The sequence below is a fragment of the Schistocerca nitens genome, chromosome 4, assembly GCF_023898315.1.
Source record: "Schistocerca nitens isolate TAMUIC-IGC-003100 chromosome 4, iqSchNite1.1, whole genome shotgun sequence".
Taxonomy (NCBI): Eukaryota; Metazoa; Arthropoda; class Insecta; order Orthoptera; family Acrididae; genus Schistocerca; species Schistocerca nitens.
Genome location: NC_064617.1, coordinates 606,645,559 through 606,666,071, shown reverse-complemented (window position 1 = coordinate 606,666,071; position 20,513 = coordinate 606,645,559). Strand labels below are relative to the sequence as shown.

At 48.7% G+C, this 20,513-nt stretch overlaps 1 protein-coding gene and 1 pseudogene across 2 annotated transcripts in view; one reads left to right on the top strand and one right to left on the bottom strand.

The window, feature by feature from the left end:
• Positions 1-20,513, top strand: part of LOC126252918 (uncharacterized Golgi apparatus membrane protein-like protein CG5021) — an 87,112-nt gene that overhangs the window by 59,780 nt on the left and 6,819 nt on the right. For both annotated transcript variants that reach the window (XM_049953904.1, XM_049953903.1), the window contains exon 6: positions 1,211-1,351. In XM_049953904.1, the coding sequence (XP_049809861.1) occupies positions 1,211-1,351 (141 nt within the window). The remainder of the gene's footprint in view (positions 1-1,210; positions 1,352-20,513) is intronic.
• On the bottom strand, positions 19,276-19,392 carry LOC126253798 (5S ribosomal RNA; annotated as a pseudogene).

The following is a 20,513-nucleotide window of genomic DNA, read 5'->3' as shown; positions in this document are numbered from 1 at the left end:
CCCGTGGCTCGGTACCACCCAGGACTGGAGCAACTGAATTACATTCATCCACTAGGGTTTCGACTACGTCTTGTCATGCCCCAAAATGAGAAATGTCCTACCCACTATCCTACCCACCCTTCCCACAGTGGTATTCACTTGGGTCACAAACATCTCCTATCCCATCAAAGACAGGGCTACCTTTGAAACCAGTCATGTGATCTACAAGCTAAACTGCAACCAACCAGTGTGATGCATTCTACGTGGTCATGACAACCAACAAGTTGTCTGTTCACATGAAAGGCCCCCGACAAACTGTGGCCAAGAAACAACTGGACCACGTTGTTGCTGAACATGCCGCCCAACACGATGTCATTCCAGTGACTGCTTCACAGGCTGTGCCATCTGGATCCTTCCCACCAACATAGCTTTTCTGAATTGAGCAGGTGGGAACTCTCCCTGCAATATGTCCTACGTTCCTGTAACCCTCCTGGCCTCAACCTTCATTAGTCATTGTCCTTACCCATCTAGCCACTTCCCTGCTCCTATTCCAGCTCTACACATCCCTCATTGCACCGCACCCAGTCATTTTACTTCTCTCCTTTTGCACTAACTCCCCCCCACCCCACCCCACCCCCACCCCCACCCCACCCACTCCCTCGCCCTCCGTCTAATCCCCTGATTGCACCTAGATGCCTTACTCTTCATGTCATCCCTTCATGCTCCCAGCAGCACTTTATGTGCCTCCCATTCCTCACCCCAGCCTCCTCCTTATCCCCACCCGATTGCAAGGCCTTGTTCACTGAAAGCTAACTTTCCAACAGTCTTTTTGTTGTGACTTACTGCAACTCAGCATCTCCGGTACATGGTGAGTAGCAACTATCATTTTCATTACATTAACACATTCTGTCCTGGATTTTCCATTGTTAGAATTGTCTATCAAGTAGCTTCAATCCTTTGTCTTGCAAAATAATGTGTATAGAAAACAAAGTATATTAAGGTGAATGATCTGAGTTTAACTGTAAAGCTTTATTTATAATAATAATAATAATAATAATAATGATAATTTACTGAATACTTTACGCAGCAACTTTTTGGAAATTGGTGATATTTTACCATTACTTCAGTTTCAACAGTAACTATTCAAAACCTGTCTTGTTTATAACATTATTTATAGTTAAAAAACTATTATTTAAAATTTAATGATATTTGGATGCCACATTTATTTCAGCTTGTCATCTGCATAGCTTTAGCCCTTAATGGAGCAAATTTATATGGCTACATAAAGTGTAAAATTGGAAGCAATCAGTCGGTTGGACAGTCCGTTTCATCAATGACCTCAGATTTCTTTAGGAAGCAAGTGATACAGAATGTAAGTATATAGATATTATTAAAACAAGATTTGTGTGTTCAGCTGTATTGTCATGCTCTTCCTTTTTGTCAGTAAAAACTTCCAGAGTACGCTTTCCAAGTATTCGCATCCATTAGTAGTTAATACCATGCTCGCATACTAAGCCCCAAAATTAAACTAATCAAACACACAATTTACAATAAAACCTAATATTTTCTAGTGCCAGTGATTTACTTCAGGACACTGCTCAAAGCAGTCGTTAATACAGCATTATAAAAATGATGCTGGAAAGTTACTGGTGGAGTATAATGAATGTGAGTGGTTGCCCTTTCTGCTTTTATAAACTTTTATTCATCTGACATGTTAAAATGAACAGCATTTTCAGGCAGCTGCAGATGATGGGAAGTGGAATACAGAGAGACTGCTTGAAGATCATAAACTATTTTGGAATGTGTATATGGAAATTGAAATTCGCTCCACTTGCCTTGTTTGTTGCATGCACAGCTGATGACAGAGTGGCAAAAGTGGGCAATTGCCTTGCTTAGGACTCTCCAAAATTTATCTTATGAAATAAATGCTAAAGTTTTCAAGTGTTCTAATGTATACTTGTGGCAGACATCCTGATGCACAAACAATTTGTTAATAGGAAGGAGGATATTTATGTATTGAAACTGACAACATATCTCATCCCTTGGTTAAAAAATGTTGTATTATGAGATAGGAATTACTATGGGATGTCAGTTTTGGTCCTTCCCACCTGGTCTCCAAAGGACTCTGAGCTCTTTTGTATGTCGAAATTGTGGTTTCCCATCATGACTGAAGCTTTATTTCCTACCCACTCTGTGGGCCTTTAAATACCAATGCTTTGTGTGTATGTCTTCCTGATGTACAAATGACCTGATTTGTCATCCAGATCATGAAAAACTCACTGTGTGAGCTACCTGCTTTCAGCATCTATTGCAGAGATGTCCACTCACCCTGACATGTGCTACTCTCATTATGAAGTGCAAAATTAGGAACATGAAGTCTCCAGTTGCCTCTCTTATTTTGAAGCTCAGAAAAAGTATGATCATTTGTATCCTCTTTCACTGATATCAACTTTTGTCACTACTGTGGCCAGGTCATTTACAGTACCTCAACTATTTACTCCTCCCTGCGGGTTTGGGGGTTAGAATAGGCCCGCGGTATTCGTGCCTGTTGTAAGAGGCGACTAAAAGGAGTCTCAAACGTTTCGGCCTTTATGGTCTCCTGTTGGGTTTGACCTCCATCTTTCCAAATTCTTCCGCAGAGCAAGCCAATTGGGGAAGGGCGCCTTACATGGTGCATTTTGTCCACCGTGCATTGAGAACTCTAGCCAGCTTTATTGTCGTCGCGTTTCTGTCCCGCTCGTGCTCCATCTCTTGGGCGAGGATGTGTTCCTGGGTGCCATTTTCACTATGCACTGTGCAGTGTTGCTTTTTGCGGAGACGACGACCATGGACTTTATGGCCTCTAATATCCAGCACGGTAGCCAGTCCGTTGTGGTGGGGCCGCCATGTACCCTGTTGGTTGTAGCCCCCTGACAACACAAGGATTACTCTACTGATGCCTGTGCCGTTAACTCCCCACGTATGCCAATGAGTAGATGCCCATCTCCCTGGGGCATCAGAACTCCCGGCAATGGCCATCCTGCCAGGTGGCCCTTGCTGAGGCTGGGTGGTGCCTGTGGGGAGGGCCCTTGGTCGGAGTAGGTGGCATCAGGGTGGATGACACACAGTGAAGCGTGGCACATCTTCTCTTGCTGGTGGCCAGCCAACAGCAGTCTCTAAGCGTTCAAGGGCTCACTTTAAAGCTAACGTGTATGACCCCAAATCGTTCCCCTCCCTGGCCACACCATGGGAGGAACGAAAGGTTATGAATGACAGCGAAAGGTATTCGCCCCGGTATCTCGTCTGTACCAGAACTGATGGGGAATCCTTTGTGTCCGTGAAGCCTCAGTTCTTTGTAGAACATTTAGAGGACAAGTTCGGGGAGGTGGAGGGCTTGTCGAAAATGCGGTCAGGGTCAGTCTTGATAAAAACATCATCCTCTGTCCAGTCACGAGCCTTGCTCACTTGTACGAAGCTGGGGGATGTTTCTGTTACTATCACCCCCCACAAAAGCTTAAATATGGTCCAGGGCATTATTTTCCACAGAGATCTATTTTTACAGTCCAATGACGATCTGCGCGCCAAATTAGAGCGACGAGGTGTCCATTTCGTCTGGTGCGTCCACCGGGGTCCGAGGGATCATCAAGTTGCCACCGGTGCCTTCATCTTGGCCTTCGAGGGTGACACATTACCTGAGAAGGTCAAGGTGATGGTCTACTGTTGTTATGTCATGCCATATATCCCTCCCCTGATGCGGTGCTTCAAGTGTTGGAAGTTCGGCCATATGTCTTCTCTCTGTGCTTCCAGCCTCGTATGTCGCCATTGTGGTCGACCATCCCATCCTGATACTCCATGTGCCCCGCCTCCCATCCCCCTTGCTCGCCGGACTGTAAGGTTCTACAGCAGGAACGGAAAATAATGGAATACGAGACCCTGGATCGACTGACCTACACTGAGGCTAAGCGGAAATTTGAACGGCTTCATCCCATGCGCATGATGTCATCTTATGCTGCCACTGTCACTCCTGCTTCAGTTCCATCAGCTGCACCACATACAATCAGCTCTCAGAGCCATAGGACCACACCTGCCCCCTTGATGATGGTGGGGGGCACTTCACACCCTGTTGCTTGTTGCTCCTGCTCCATCTACTTCAGGAGCAACTGCAACCATTGGGGACATCAGTTGCCACTTCCCAGCCGGAGAAGCGTAAGACTTCTTCGGCTCCTCTCGCCAGGACGGGGTCCCTTGGGGACCTCCCTTCGCAAGTTCAGACCAGCGGAAAAGCGGACACCCGCAAGTGACTGAAACAGCCACCGGTCACTGGTCGTAGGGCCTTGCGGTCATCGTCCGTCCCTGAGACTGACCCAGGGAGGCCCTCCCAGCCAGAACCACCAAAGGCACAGCGCGAGAAACAGAAGAAGAAAAAGGTTTCCAAGAGACAGGTTCCCAGGTAGATGCCGTGTTTCTTGACTTCCGCAAGGCGTTCGATGCAGTTCCCCACAGTTGTTTAATGAACAAAGTAAGAGCATATGGACTATCAGACCAATTGTGTGATTGGATTGAAGAGTTCCTAGATAACAGAACGCAGCATGTCATTCTCAATGGAGAGAAGTCTTCCGAAGTAAGAGTGATTTCAGGTGTGCCGCAGGGGAGTGTCGTAGGACCGTTGCTATTCACAATATACATAAATGACCTTGTGGATGACATCGGAAGTTGACTGAGGCTTTTTGCGGATGATACTGTGGTATATCGAGAGGTTGTAACAATGGAAAATTGTACTGAAATGCAGGAGGATCTGCAGCGAATTGATGCATGGTGCAGGGAATGGCAATTGAATCTCAATGCACACAAGTGTAGTATGCTGCAAATACATAGAAAGATAGATCCCATATCATTTAGCTACAATATAGCAGGTCAGCAACTGGAAGCAGTTAATTCCATAAATTATCTGGGAGTACGCATTAGGAGTGATTTAAAATGGAATGATCATATAAAGTTGATTGTCGGTAAAGCAGATGCCAGACTGAGATTCATTGGAAGAATCCTAAGGAAATGCAATCCGAAAACAAAGGAAGTAGGTTACAGTACACTTGTTCGCCCACTGCTTGAATACTGCTCAGCAGTGTGGGATCCGTACCAGATAGGGTTGATGGAAGAGATAGAGAATATCCAATGGAGAGCAGCGCTTTTTGTTACAGGATCATTTAGTAATCGCGAAAGCGTTACGGAGATGATAGATAAACTCCAGTGGAAGACTCTGCAGGAGAGACGCTCAGTAGCTCGGTACAGGCTGTTGTTAAAGTTTCGAGAACATACCTTCACTGAGGAGTCAAGCAGTATATTGCTCCCTCCTACGTATATCTCGCGAAGAGACGATGGGGATAAAATCAGAGAAATCAGAGCCCACACAGAGGCATACCGACAATCCTCCTTTCCACGAACAATACGAGACTGAATAGAAGGGAGAACCGATAGAGGTACTCAGGGTACCCTCCGCCACACACCATCAGGTGGCTTGCGGAGTATGGATGTAGATGTAGATGTAGATGTAGATGTAGAATCCCAACATTGTGGTGGCACCCGTCCCACCGCTTCCTCAGCGTCTGAGGATGAGGTTGAGATTCTGGCGTCTGCTGAAGACCTGGATCTCACCGGACCCTCGGACGCTATGGATGTCCCTCGCGCGGGTACTGAATCGGTGGCAGCAAGTGACTCAGCGGTGTTAACTGCCTCCCCAGTCCCTTCACGCCTTTCTCAGCCATGGAAAATGTCATCCTCCAGTGGAACTGCGGCAGTTTCTTCCACCATCTAGCTGAGCTCCGACAACTTCTCAGCCTTCACCCTTTCCTCTGTATTGCTCTACAAGAAACTTGGTGTTCGGCAATGTGAACCCCCGCCCTCTGTGGCTATCGGGGTTATTTTAGGAACCAGGCAGCTTATGAAAGGGTATCTGTTGGCGTCTGCATCTATGTCCTTCACTCCCTTCACAGTGAGTCTGTCCCTCTACAAACACCTTTAGAGGCTGTCGCTGTTCGGGTGTGGATGCCACAGGCTGTTACTGTCTGCAGTCTTTATCTTTCACCGGATGGTGATGTCCTGCAGCATGTCCTGGCTGCGCTGATAGCCCAATTGCTGCCACCTTTCCTGTTACTGGGCGACTTCAACACCCATAACCCTCTGTGGGGTGGGTCAGTGGCAACAGGTCAAGGCGCCACCATTGAGAATGTATTGACACAGCTCAACCTTTCCATTTTAAATGATGGTGCCTTCACACATTTCACTGTGGCGCATGGCACGTACTCCACCATCAACCTTTCGATCTGCAGCCCTAGCCTCTTACCGTCTGTCCAATGGAGTGTGCATGACGACCTGTGTGGTAGTGACCACTTTCCGATCTTTCTGTCACTGCCACAGAGTCACTCTTCTGGGCGCCCTTGCAGATGGGCTCTGAATAAGGCTAGCTGGGCCTTTTTCTTCTCCACTGCCGCCATTGTGCCTCTTTCTAATGAAGCCATTGATGCAATGGTTCACTCGGTCACCACCAGCATCGTTACTGCCGCAGACTCTGCCATTCCCCGTTCTTCTGGTTCTCCTCGGCGGAGGACTGTGCCTTGGTGATCGCCTGTGATCGCCGAGGCGATTAAAGATCGCAGGCGGGCGCTCCAGCGTCACAAGGGGCATCCCTCATTAGAAAACCTCATTGCCTTTAAATGGCTCTGTGCGCGGGTCCGCTGCATCATTCGCCAACACAAGCAGGAGTGCTGGGAACGGTATGTCTCCACCATTGGCCTCCATATCTCTCCATTGCAGGTTTGGGCCAAGATTAGGCGCCTCTATGGCTATCGGACCCCTGTCAGCGTCCCTGCCCTCTCACTGAATGGAGCAGTTTGTACTGACTCCGACATAATTGCAAACCGCTTAGCAGACCATTTTGCTCTCAGTTCTGCTTCCGTGAATTACCCACTGGCTTTCCGCTCCATTAAAGAGAGGTTGGAACGTCGGAGCCTTTCATTTCACACCCGCCATCCTGAATCCTACAATGTTCCATTCAGTGAGTGGGAATTCCACAGTGCCCTAGCCGCTTGCCCTGATACAGCTCCCGGGCCAGGTCACATCCACTGTCAGATGCTGAAACACCTCTCAGTGGACTGCCAGCGATGCCTCCTCGACATTTACAAGTGTATCTGGGTCGAGGGTCAGTTTCCGTCGCAATGGCGGGAAAGCATTGTTATCCCCGTTTTGAAACCTGGAGGTGGACAGCTACCGCTCATTAGCCTCACCAACGTTCTTTGCAAGTTGCTCGAACGCATGGTGAGCTGGCGGTTGAGTTGGGTACTCGAGTCTCGGGGCCTTCTAGCTCTGTCTCAGGGTGGATTCTGTAAAGGTCGCTCTGCTGCCGACAATCTGGTGAGCCTCGAGTCAGCCATCCGTACGGCCTTTGCCCGCCGTCAGCACCTTGTCGCTGTCCTTTTTGGCATGCAGAAGGCGTACGATAGGACATGGCGCCATCACATCCTCTCTACGCTTCCGTGCCTTCTGCATGCAAGTCGCGGCCTCCCATAGTTCCCCCCGAGTTCAGGAGAACGGGATACCGCGGGTGTCTGTCTTAAGTGTCTGCTTGTTATTAATTGCAATTAACGGGCTCGCTGCGGCAGTGGGAACATCTGTCTCAGCTTCCTTGTATGCTTACTACTTCTGCCTCTACTATAGCTCCATTGGCATTGCAGCTGCTGAACGTCAGCTGCAGGGCGCTATCTGCAAGGCGCAGTCTTGGGCTGTAGCACATGGCTTCCAGTTTTCGGCTTCCAAGACCTGCATTATGCATTTCTGCCGGTGACGCACTGTTCACCCTGAGCCGCAGCTTTATCTTAATGGCGAACCTCTTGCAGTTTTGGAGACACATCGGTTTCTGGGTGTGGTTTTTGATGCCCGATTGACTTGGCTCCCACATATTCGGCAGCTTAAACAGATGTGTTGGCGGCATCTTAATGCTCTGCGATGCTTGAGCCACACCAGCTGGGGCGCCGACCGATCTACCGTCTTACGGCTCTACCAGGTGTTAATCCAGTCCCATCTGGATTATGGGAGCCTGGCTTATGGTTAAGTATCCCCACCTGCGTTGCGGGTGCTGGACCCAATCCTTTACAGTGGGATCCGACTTGCCACTGGTGCTTACCGGACCAGCCCTGTGGACACCATACTTGTGGAGGCAGGTGTCCCTCCACTGCGGTTACGGCGCCAACGTTTACTGGCCGCTTATGCTACGCATGTTTGTAGCTTGCCCGGGCATCCTAATTATCATCTACTGTTCCCTCAGTTGGTCATCCATCTCCCCAAACGTCGGCCCCAGTCGGGTTGTACAATCGCAGTCCGCATCAGGGAGCTTCTCTCCGGGCTTGGGGTTTTTCCCTCTTCCACCTCCTTTCCGGGACCCTCTGCGTACACCCCCGTGGTGTGTGCCCCGCCCTTGCCTTCAGCTTGAATTGGCACAGGGCCCGAAGGACTCAGTCCGACCGGAGGCCTTCCGCCACTGCTTTCTTTCTGTCCTTGCCACGTATCAGGGCTCTGGCATTGTTTACACTGACGGTTCGATGGTTGGTGGTCGTGTCGGTTATGCACTCACTCTAGGGGACCATTATGAACAACATTCATTGCCGGCTGGCTGCAGCGTTTTCACTGCTGAGCTGGTCGCCATCCTTCGTGCCCTAGAGTATATCCGCTCCTGCTCAGGTGAGTCCTTTGTTATCTGTAGCGACTCCCTGAGCGGTTTACGAGCTATCGACCAGTGTTTCCCTCGCTCTCATCTGGTGCTAGCTATCCAGGAGTCCCTCCATACTCTTTCCCGTTGCGGCCGCTCTGTGGTCTTTGTGTGGACACCAGGCTTGTTGGGATACCAGGCAATGAACATGTAGACCGCCTGGCCAAACAGGCCACCAGTAAACCATCTCTGGACGTTGGCCTCCCGGAGACTGATTTGCGAGCATTCTTACGCTGCAAAGTTTTCGCGCTTTGGGACGCTGAATGGCGTGATCTGACCACACCCAATAAACTCCGTGCTATCAAGGAGTCGACGACTGTGTGGCGGTCATCCATGCGAGCCACTCGCAGGGACTCAGTTGTCCTTTGTCAGCTCCGCATTGGCCACACTCGGCTGACGCACAGATATTTACTGTGCAGTGAGGACCCATCTCTATGTCGCTGCGGGGCGGCTTTGACGGTGTTCCACATTTTGTTGGCCTGTCCCCTTTTAGCTGTGCTCAGGCAGACATTTGCACTGCCTGATACACTCCCTGCCCTTTTAACCAATGACACTGCCATGGCAGGCTTAGTTTTGCATTTTATTTGGGCAGGGGGCTTTTATCACTTAATCTAAGTGTTTGTCTTTTTTGTGTTGAGTCTGGCCTTTGGCCTACGATTTTTGGCTGAGTTTTTAGTGTGTTTTTCGGTGGTTGGCTTTTCATTTTTTTGTCTCTATGGTCGGCCAACCACTGTCACACTCTGTGTGATTTTAATTTCATTTGTCTGGTCTCTGTCTAAGTCTTTCTTGTCCTGTGTCGTCTGCCGTCTTTTCCATTGTTTGTTTTTATTCTGTGTGGGTGTTTGAAATTTTGGAACAAGGGACCGATGACCATAGCAGTCTGGTCCCTTTAATCCCCCAAACCAACCAACCAACTATTTACTCCTTCCATTCCTTCGATGTTGACCTCTGCTAGTCACCCAAGCACATTAGCTCATGGAAGAAATAAGCTCTTCTCTCTTGGGGTTCCTGGAGCACCATCTCTGGGGCTGTCGACCCCCTGCCCCTGGCCGGAGAAGCAGCCTCCGCCTCTTGCATATACTGGTGACAGGGCTTTGTTGTGGAAAGTCTCTGTCTGACCAGCAATTAGACATGAGCCAGTGGCTGAAGAAGCTATGGGCTGTGGGTCCCAGGGCTGCCCACACCTCTTTAGTTCCTATCCCACAGCAGATAAGACCTCACAAAAGCCCTGTCAAAACTGGTTAAAGAGGAAAAAAAAAAATAAATCTCAAGAGAAGGCCAAGCTTCTGTCCCTAGAGGTGCCAGGTCCATCCATGTCATTGCGCTCTGAACCCATGTTCCTTAATGTTGTTCCACCTCAGTAGTGACACATAGTGGTTGTCAGGTGGGACATGTCCTTGTGGCTCTTTCATGCCTATCGAGGACACCCTTAATTTTATAATTCAGTGAAAGTACAATGAATATTACTGTAACCTGCCAGAACTACTACTACTAATTGTCTCTTTTTCTACAATATGTGTTGATCTCCGAGAAATGTATTTCACTGATAAGCATTCTACAACATTTCGAGGTTGCTGTGGATTTTATCAGAACCATACTGCCCCTGAGATCCGGAGGAGTCTGTGCGTTGGTACACACATGTTAGTGAATGGATTCCCTTCTGCACTTGCGCTGTTGTTGCTTCGACTACAGCAGTCAGTGTTTGTAACTTATAATTTTCGCCACTCAGGGCTCTTACTTACCAAGATATGGCCATCTTAATCACATTTAGATGTTAGGTCATCTGATTTTGAATAGAATCAGGATGTGGAGCATATTGTGCGACTAGTCAAAAGCCTGAAGCAGATACCAATCAGTGAAAGGTTCATTATATCATTCAGGTTATTTGGGAAGGGGGGAAGTAAAAGATAAAGGAATGTCTTAAACTTGTCTTATCTGCTTGTAAGATAGCCAGGTAAGAAGAGGAAAAGTAAGCCTGTTCATCGCAGGTGTGTGCCAAGCTTCATAGTGTACTTGCATCAGTTCTTGTTGAACACCTTGTGACAGTACCTGGCTACCCCAAGAGCAGATAAGACAAGTTGAAGACATGCCTCTGTCTATTAAGCCCCCTTCGGGTCTGGGGGTTCGAATAGGCCCAAGGTATTCCTGCCTGTCTTAAGAGACGACTAAAAGGAGCCGCACACGTTTTGGCCTTTGTGTGACGGTCCCCTGTAGGGTTTGACCTCCATTTTTCCAGATTCTACAGAAGTGCGGTCCATATGGGGAAGCCCCCCTGTAGGTCCAGGGGTTAGAATAGGCCCGATGTATTCCTGCCCGTCATAAGAGGCGACTAAAAGGCGTCTATCACGTTTCAACCTTTGTATGACGGTCCCCTGTAGGGTTTGACCTCCATATTTCAAAATTTTTCCAGAGAGCGAGCCAATTGGGGAAGGGCGCCTTACATGGTGCATCGTGTCCATCATGCATTGAGATCTTTAGCCCACTTTCTCGTCATCGCATTGCAGTCCCGCTCATTCTCCATCTCTTGGGCAGGGATACATTCCTGGGTGCATTTCCAACTATGCACTATGCAGTGTCGCTTTCTGTGCTGCTGATGACCATGGACTTCTTTGCACCTGATAACCAGCACAGTAGCCAGTCTGTTGTGGTGGGGCTGCCATGTACCCTGTTGATTGTAGCCCCCCTGACAACACAGGGATCGCTGTGGTGATGCGTGCACTGTTAACTCCCCATGATGCCAAGGAGTAGATGCCCATCACCCTGGGGCATTGGCATGTCCAGCAATGGCCATCCTGCCAGGTGGCCCTTGCTGAGGCTGGGTGGCACCTGTGGGGAGGGCCCTTGGTTGGAGTGGGTGGCATCAGGGCGGATGACACGCAGTGAAGCATGGTACATCTTCTCTTGCTGGTGGCCAACCACCAGCAGTCTCTAAGTGTTCTAGGGCTCAATTCATTGCGCAGAAGTATGACCCCAAATCGTTCCCCTCCCTTGCCACACCATGGGAGGAACACCAGGCTAAGGATGGCAGTGAAGCTTATTCGCCCTGGTACCTTGTCTGTTTGAGAGCTGATGGGGAATCCTTCATGTTGATGAAGCCTCAGTTTTTTGTTAAGCATTTAGAGGACAAGTTTGGGGAGGTGGGCGGCTTGTCCAAAATGCGCTCTGGGTCAGTCTTGATCAAAACACCATCCTCTGCTCAGTCACAGGCACTACTCACCTGCTACAAACTGGGGGATGTTTGTTTCCAGCACGCCCCATAAGAGCATGAATATGGTTGAGGGTCTCATGATGAGTTGCACTCCAATTTAGAACGATGAGGTGTTCACTTCGTCCGGCGCGTCCATTGGGGTCCGAGGGATTATCAGGTTGCCACCGGTGCCTTCATCTTGGCCTTAGAGGGTGACATATTACCCGTAAAGGTCAAGGTGATGGTCTACCGCTGTGATGTCAAACCATAATCCCTCCCCCTATGCAGTGTTTTAAATGCTGGAAGTTTGGCCATATGTCTTCCTGGTGTACTTCCAGTGTCACGTGTTGAGATTATGGTCGTCCGTTGCATGTGCCATGCCTCCTATCTGTGATAACTGCGGAAAGCATCATTCCCCTTGCTCACAAGATTGCAGGATCTTACAGAAAGAAAAAAATTATGGAGTTCAAGACCCTGAACCGACTGACCTACACTGAGGCTAAGAGAAAATTTGAATGGCTCCATCCTGTGCGAATGACTTCCTCTTATGCCGCCACTGCGACAACAGTGGTAGCCCGCCCAATCAGTTCAGCGAATTCCAGTCGGCTCTCAGAGCTTCAGAGCTGTAAGACTACATCTTCCCCCTTGACCATAGGGGGGCTTTACCTTCCCTTTTACTCCTGCACCACCTACTTCGGGAGCAACACCCCCCCCCCCCCCCCCCCAACCATCAGGAACATCCATCGCTACTTCTAAGCCGGAGAAGCGTACAACTTCTTTGGCTTCTCTCGCTAGGAAGGGGTCCCTTGGGTCACTCCCTTCCCAGGTTCTTACCAGTAGCACAGATGACACCTGTCAGTGGCTGAAGCAACCACAGGTAGCTGGTCGTAGGGCTTCACGGTCATCCTCAGTCCCCGAGACTGAATCAGTGAAGCCCTCCCAGCGGGGCAAACCTAAGGGGCAGGGAGAGAAACCAAAAAAGCAAAAGACCCCACCAAGAGCCAAGGCACTGCAGTGGCACCCACACCACCTCTACCTACAATCTCTGCATCTGAGGATGAGGTGGAGATTCTGGCATCTGCTGAGGACCTAGATCTCATCAGACCCTCAGACACAATGGATATTGACTGCTCAGCACTAAGTCGGTGGCAGCAGGTGACCCTGAGGCATAAACTGCCTCATTGAATGTTCCATGCCTTCCCAGTCTCACAATGATGTCATCATCCAGTGGAATTGCGGTGGTTTTTTCCACTTCCTGGCCAAGCTACAGCAACTGTTAAGCTTTACACTTGCTTTCTGCGTTGCCCTATAGGTGACCTAGTTCCCAGTAATACGGACCCCTGCACACTGTGGCTATAAGGTATATTACAGGAACCATTGCGACTATAATAGAGTGTCAGGCGGAGTTTGCCTTTATGTCCTAAGCTCAGTCTGTAGTGAACCTGTGTCTCTTCAAACCCGTCTTGAAGCTCTAGCTGTCAGAATTAGGATGATGCAGGAAATAACTGTCTTCAATGTATATCTTCCTCCAGATCGTGCAGTACCCCTGCATGTATTAGCTGCCCTGATTGATCAACTCCCTAAACCTTTCCTCCTCTTGGGAGATTTTAATGCCCATAACCCCTTGTGGGGTGGCACAGTGCTTACTGGCAGAGGCAGAGATGTTGAAACTTTACTGTCTCAGTTCGACCTCTGCCTCTTAAATACTGGGGCCACCGCACATTTCAGTGTGGCTCAAGGTAGTTACTCGGCCATTCATTTATCCATTTGCAGCCCAGGACTTCTCCCATCTATCCACTGGAGACCACTTCCCCATCTTCCTGTCACTGCCCCGGTGTCAGGCCCATGGATGCCTGCCCAGATGGGCTTTAACCAAGGCAGACTGGGAAACTTTCACCTCTGCAGTCACCGTTGACTCTCCCCCCCACGGTAACGTAAGTGTGTTTGTTGAGTGGGTGACTACAACGATCATTACTGCGGCAGAAAATGTGATCCCTTGCTGTATCGGGTGCCCCCGGCAAAAGGCAGTCCCTTGGTGGTCTCCAGAAGTCACTGTGGCAATTAAGGAGTGTCGGCGGGGTCTACAGCAGCACAAGAGGCACCCTTCCCTGAAGCACCTCATAGCCTATAAACGGCTCCGTGCCTGTGTACACCAGCTTATAAAACGACAGAAGACAGGAGATATATGTGACGACCATTGGGTGCCATACGTCACCTTCCAAGCCTGGGCAAAGATCAAAGTTTTTGGATACCAGACCCCAACTGGTGTTCCCATTGTTCACATAAATGGCATGTTATCTACCAATGCAAATGCAATAGCTGAGCACTGTGCTCGAGCCTCTGCATCGGAGAACTACCTCCCAGCCTTTCGCACCCTCAAATGGCGGATGGAAAGGGAAGACCTCTGGTTTGCTACATGCCACAGTGAACCCTATAATGCGCCGTTTGCAGAGTGGGAGCTCTTCAGTGCCCTTGCACATTGCCCTGACTCAGCTTCTGGGCCAGATTGGATCCATGGTCAGATGATTAAACATCTCTCATCTGATTACAAGCAACATCTCCTTGTAATCTTCAATTGGATCTGGTGTGATGGCATCCTTCTATCGCATTGTTGGGAGAGCACCATCATTCCGGTGCTTAAACCTGGTAAAAACCTGCTTGATGTGGATAGCTATCAGCCCATCAGCCTCATCAATGTTCTTTGCAAGCTGCTGGAAGTATGGTGTGTCGGCACTTGGGTTGGTTCCGGAGTCACGTGGCCTACTGGCTCCATGTCAGGTCGGCTTTTGCCAGGGTCGCTCTACCACTGATAATCTCGTGTCCCTTGATCTGCCATCCAAACAGTCTTTTCCAGCCACCAACACCTGGTTGCTGTATTTTTTTTTTTTTGATTTACGTAAAGCTTATGGCACCACCTGGCGACACCATATCCTTGCCATGTTATACGAGTGGGGTCTCCAAGGCCTGCTTCCAATTTTCCTCCAAAATCTTCTGACGCTCCGTACTTTACGTGTCCAAGTAGGTGCCTCCGATAGTTCTGAATATATCCAGGAGAATGGGGTCTCACAGGACTCTGTATTGAGTGTCTCTTTATTTTTAGTGGCCATTAAGGGTCTAGCAGCAGCTGTAGGGCCATCCGTTTCACCCTCTCTGTATGGTGTTGCTGAGTGTCACCTACAGGGAGCTATCCACAAGGTGCTGTCATGGGCTCTAGCCTATGACTTCCAGTTTTCAGCTGTGAAGGCGTGTGTCATGCATTTCTGCCGGCGTCGTACCGTTCATCTGGAACCAAGACTTTACCTTAATGGCGATCCATTCACTGTCGTGGAGACATACTGATTCTTAGGTATGGTTTTTGATGCTCGTTTGACTTGGCTTCCTCACGTTCGTCAGCTTAAACGCAAATGTTGGCAGCATTTCAGTGCCCTCCGCTGCCAGAGCAACACCACCTTGGGTGCAGATCACTCCATGTTGCTGCAGCCCTACAAAGCCCTGTTCAATCCTGCCTTGACTATGGGAGTGTGATTTATGGTTTGGCGGCGCCCTCTGTGTTGGCTTTGCTCGACCTATTGCACCACTGTGGAGTTCGACTAGTGACAGGAGCTTTTAGGACGAGTCCGGTGACCTGCATACTGGTACATTGAAGATCAGACGTGCACAACTGCTCGCCAGTTACGTTGCACACATTCATAGCTCTCCTGAACATCTATCTGTTTAGCAAGAGTAATAGAAGGCAGATTTCAGACTACCTAACAGATCAAAACGAAAATTTCTGTTCCAACACTGACAATGTTGAATGTTTATAGAAAAAGTTCAAGGCAATCGTAAAATGCGTTTTAGACAGGTACGTGCCGAGTAAAACTGTGAGGGACGGGAAAAACCCACCGTGGTGCAACAACAAAGTTAGGAAACTACTGCGAAAGCAAATAGAGCTTCACTCCAAGTTGAAACGCAGCCAAAACCTCTCAGACAAACAGAAGCTAAACGATGTCAAAGTTAGCGTAAGGAGGGCTATGTGTGAAGCGTTCGGTGAATTCGAAAGTAAAATTCTATGTACCGACTTGACAGAAAATCCTAGGAAGTTCTGGTCTTACGTTAAATCAGTAAGTGGCTTGAAACAGCATATCCAGACACTCTGGGATGATGATGGCATTGAAACAGAGGATGACACGCGTAAAGCTGAAATACTAAACACCTTTTTCCAAAGCTGTTTCACAGAGGAAGATCGCACTGCAGTTCCTTCTCTAAATCCTCGCACAAACAAAAAAATGGCTGACATCGAAATAAGTGTCCAAGGAATAGAAAAGCAACTGGAATCACTCAACAGAGGAAAGTCCACTGGACCTGACGGGATACCAATTCGATTCTACACAGAGTACGCGAAAGAACTTGCCCCCCTTCTAACAGCCGTGTACCACAAGTCTCTAGAGGAACGGAAGGTTCCAAATGATTGGAAAAGAGCACAGGTAGTCCCAGTCTTCAAGAAGGGTCATCGAGCAGATGCGCAAAACTATAGACCTATATCTCTGACGTCGATCTGTTGTAGAATTTTAGAACATGTTTTTTGCTCGAGTATCATGTCGTTTTTGGAAACCCAGAATTTACTATGTAGGAATCAACATGGATTCCGGAAATAGCGATCGTGTGACACCCAACTCGCTTTATTTGTTCATGAGAGCCAGAAAATATTAGATACAGGCTCCCAGGTAGATGCTATTTTTCTTGACTTCTGGAAGGCGTTCGATACAGTTGCGCACTGTCGCCTGATAAACAAAGTAAGAGCCTACGGAATATCAGACCAGCTGTGTGGCTGTATTGAAGAGTTTTTAGTAAACAGAACACAGCATGTTGTTCTCAATGGAGAGACGTCTACAGACGTTAAAGTAACCTCTGGCGTGCCACAGGGGAGTGTTATGGGACCATTGCTTTTCACAATATATATAAATGACCTAGTAGATAGTGTCGGAAGTTTCATGTGGCTTTTCGTAGATGATGCTGTAGTATACAGAGAAGTTGCAGCATTAGAAAATTGTAGCGAAATGCAGGAAGATCTGCAGCAGATAGGCACTTGGTGCAGGGAGTGGCAACTGACCCTTAACATAGACAAATGTAATGTATTGCGAATACATAGAAAGAAGGATCCCTTATTGTATGATTATATAATAGCAGAACAAACACTGGTAGCAGTTACTTCTGTAAAATATCTGGGAGTGTGCGTGCGGAACGATTTGATGTGGAATGATCATATAAAATTAATTGTTGGTTAGGTGGGTACCAGGTTGAGATTCATTGGGAGAGTGCTTAGAAAATGTAGTCCATCAACAAAGGAGGTGGCTTACAAAACACTCGTTCGACCTATACTTGAGTATTGCTCATCAGTGTGGGATCCGTACCAGATCGGGTTGACGGAGGAGATAGAGAAGATCCAAAGAAGAGCGGCGCGTTTCGTCACAGGGTTATTTGGTAACCGTGATAGCGTTACGGAGATGTTTAATAAACTCAAGTGGCAGACTCTGCAAGAGAGGCGCTCTGCATCGCGGTGTAGCGTGCTCGCCAGGTTTCGAGAGGGTGTGTTTCTGGATGAGGTATCGAATATATTGCTTCCCCCTACTTATACCTCCCGAGGAGATCACGAATGTAAAATTAGAGAGATTAGAGCGCGCACAGAGGCTTTCAGACAGTCGTTCTTCCCGCGAACCATACGCGACTGGAACAGGAAAGGGAGGTAATGACAGTGGCACGTAAAGTGCCCTCCGCCACACACCGTTGGGTGGCTTGTGGAGTATAAATGTAGATGTAGATGTAGATGTAGAATTACCGTCTTCTTTTCCCAACCACGGCGGTTGACCTCCTGCTTAGGCGGCCCAAGTCAGGGCTAACAATCGCGGTTCATGTGCGATCGCTTCTGTCTGAACTGGAGTCCCTTCCTATACCACCTCTCCTCGAGGTCGGTTCATGTACACCTCCATGGTGTAGCCCTATGCTGAAACTTCGCCTGGACTTTCACGTGGCCCTAAGGACTCCGTTAACCCTGTGACTCTCCTCTGTCACTTCCACTCAATTCTCGACATGTTCCGGGGTTCTGAAGTGGTTTACACCGACGGCTCGATGGCTGACGTTCACATTGGCTTTGCCTATGCTCAAGGCGGCCATGTTGAACAGTATTCCTTACCCGGTGGCTGCAGTGTATTCACTGCAGAGCTGGTGGCCATATCTCATGCACTTCATTACATCCGTTCATGACCTGGGGAGTCCTTTCTTTCATGTAGTGACTCCTTGAGCAGTCGTCTGGACCCCTGGTCACGTCGGAATCCCAGGAAATGAACTTGCCGACAGGCTGGCCAAACAGGATACACAGAAACTGCTTCTGGAGATTGGTCTTCCCGCAACTGACCTGCATTCATTATTACGCTGCAGGCTTTTTCAGCTTTGGGAGAGGAAATGGCAAAATCTCAGAATGCACAACAAATTGCGAGCCATTAAGGGGACCAGGAATGTGTGGAAGTCCTCGATGAGAGCCTCTTGCAGGGACTCTGTGGTTCTCTGCTGGCTCCACATTGGTCATGCCTGGGTGACCTACGGCTATCTCATGCGCTGTGAAGGCCCCCCTCAGTGTTGGTGCAGCGCCCAGTTGACAGTGGCCCATATTCTTCTGCTCTGTCCTTCTTTGGCTGCCCTGCGGCTTCATCTCTGGTTGCTGGACTCGTTATCACTGATTTTAGTAGACAACGTCTCTTCAGCTGATTTGGTTTTGTGTTTTATCCGTGAAGGTGGGTTTTATCATTCGATCCGAGTTTTAGCCCATGTTCTTTGTCCCTCTGTGTCCTCCACCCTAGTGCTTTTAGGGTGGAGATTTTAATGTGTTGCAGAGTGACTGGCTGCTCCTTTTTATTTTCGTGTTCTGCCAGCCACTGTAATCTGCTTTCTTTTTTTACTAGCTTCTAACTGTTTTTTGCGTCTCTCTGTTGTTTTCTTGTCCTCTTTTGTCCCTTCTAGTGTTCGTTGCCTTTCCTTCTTTCTTGTGGTTTTTCCTTTCTTGCCATTCTGTGTTATATGTATCATATGTTTGATTCTCACTCTTGAGGCTTTGTTTTATTCAGAACAAGGGACTGATGACCACACAGTTTGGTCCCTTCCCCCCCTCTTTTAAAACCAACCAACCCCCTTAAGCACTCCGTCTTCAGGCCACAAGTGGCCCATCGGGACCATCCGACTGCCGTGTCATCCTCAGTTGTGGAGAGCGGATAGGAGGGGCATGTGGTCAGCACACCGCTCTCCCGGTCGTTATGATGGTTTTCTTTGACCGGAGCCGCTACTATTCGGTCAAGTAGCTCCTCATTTGGCATCACGAGGCTGAGTGCGCCCTGAAAAATGCCAACAGCGCATGGTGGCCGGATGGACACCCATCCAAGTGCCGGCCATGCCCGACAGTGCTTAACTTCGGTGATCTCACGGGAACCGGTGTATCCACTGCGGCAAGGCTGTTGCCCCCCCCCCCCCCCCCCCCTTAACCTTGAACAATATAACAAACCTTTCACTGACTGGTGACTGCTTCAGGCTTTTTACTAGTCACACAATATGCTCCAGGTCATGATTAAGATTGAAAATCAGATGGTCCAACATATAAATGTGACTCATTTTCTCAATCACTGTCGGGACCTCTGCCAAGCCCCCCTCAGATTGTGCACTCCATGTGTTCCTGCACAGTCCTCTTTGGTTAGTACCCAGACCATGAATTAAGGCTGTACCACTGATCTTTTCAAAGACATAAGGCTTTCGCCGCACTGCCCCTCCCTCCCCCCTCGCACCCACCCCCTGCCCCCACCATGACTTTTCCTGTGTCAGTTCCTTGGGACCTACAGGATGCTCACTCCGTTTACACTAATGGTTCTAAAATGTGGATGGGGTGGTACATCTCCCGCTGACCAGGACTATCAGTTGTTGCTGGGATAGCCATTAAAAGGGCCTTCTTGTGTTTTGTTAAACAGACCCCCCCCCCCCCCCCCGGACAGTGTTTTAATATTTAGTGATTCAATGAGCAGTATCCAGGCTAACCCTGTGATATCTCCTATTCATGATCTGCTCTCTCATATTAGTTGTACTACCTGCTCAGTTGTCTTACACTGGGTCCCAAGTTGTGTGTATATCCCAGGGAATGAACTGTCTGACTGTTTGGCTAGAGAAGCAATTACTCACCGAACATTGGCTTTCACCATCCCAGATGCACATTTATGGGCGCAAATAAGATCTCTTCATACTTGAAGATGGAACACCACCTGGTGGGCTACTGTCTCCTCTAATAACCTCCACACTGCCACTCCTCCTCCTGTTGCTCCCAAAAGGAATCCACCATCCTTTGTTATCTCTGCACTGGTCATACTATATTAACCCACAGTTTTAGGCTCTGGTCACACAAGTGTTTTCCTTCATGCACATTTGTGCCAGAATTCACATAGACATGATAGACCATTGTTTGTTGGACGGGGCTGACCACACAAAGCATTTTCACATGCTGTGTGCCCACAGACTGTTGGCTGCATGCAGCATGAATGAAACCACTTTGTTTCAGATAGCACTGGAAACACATGTGAAGTGTGTCGCATTTTTATG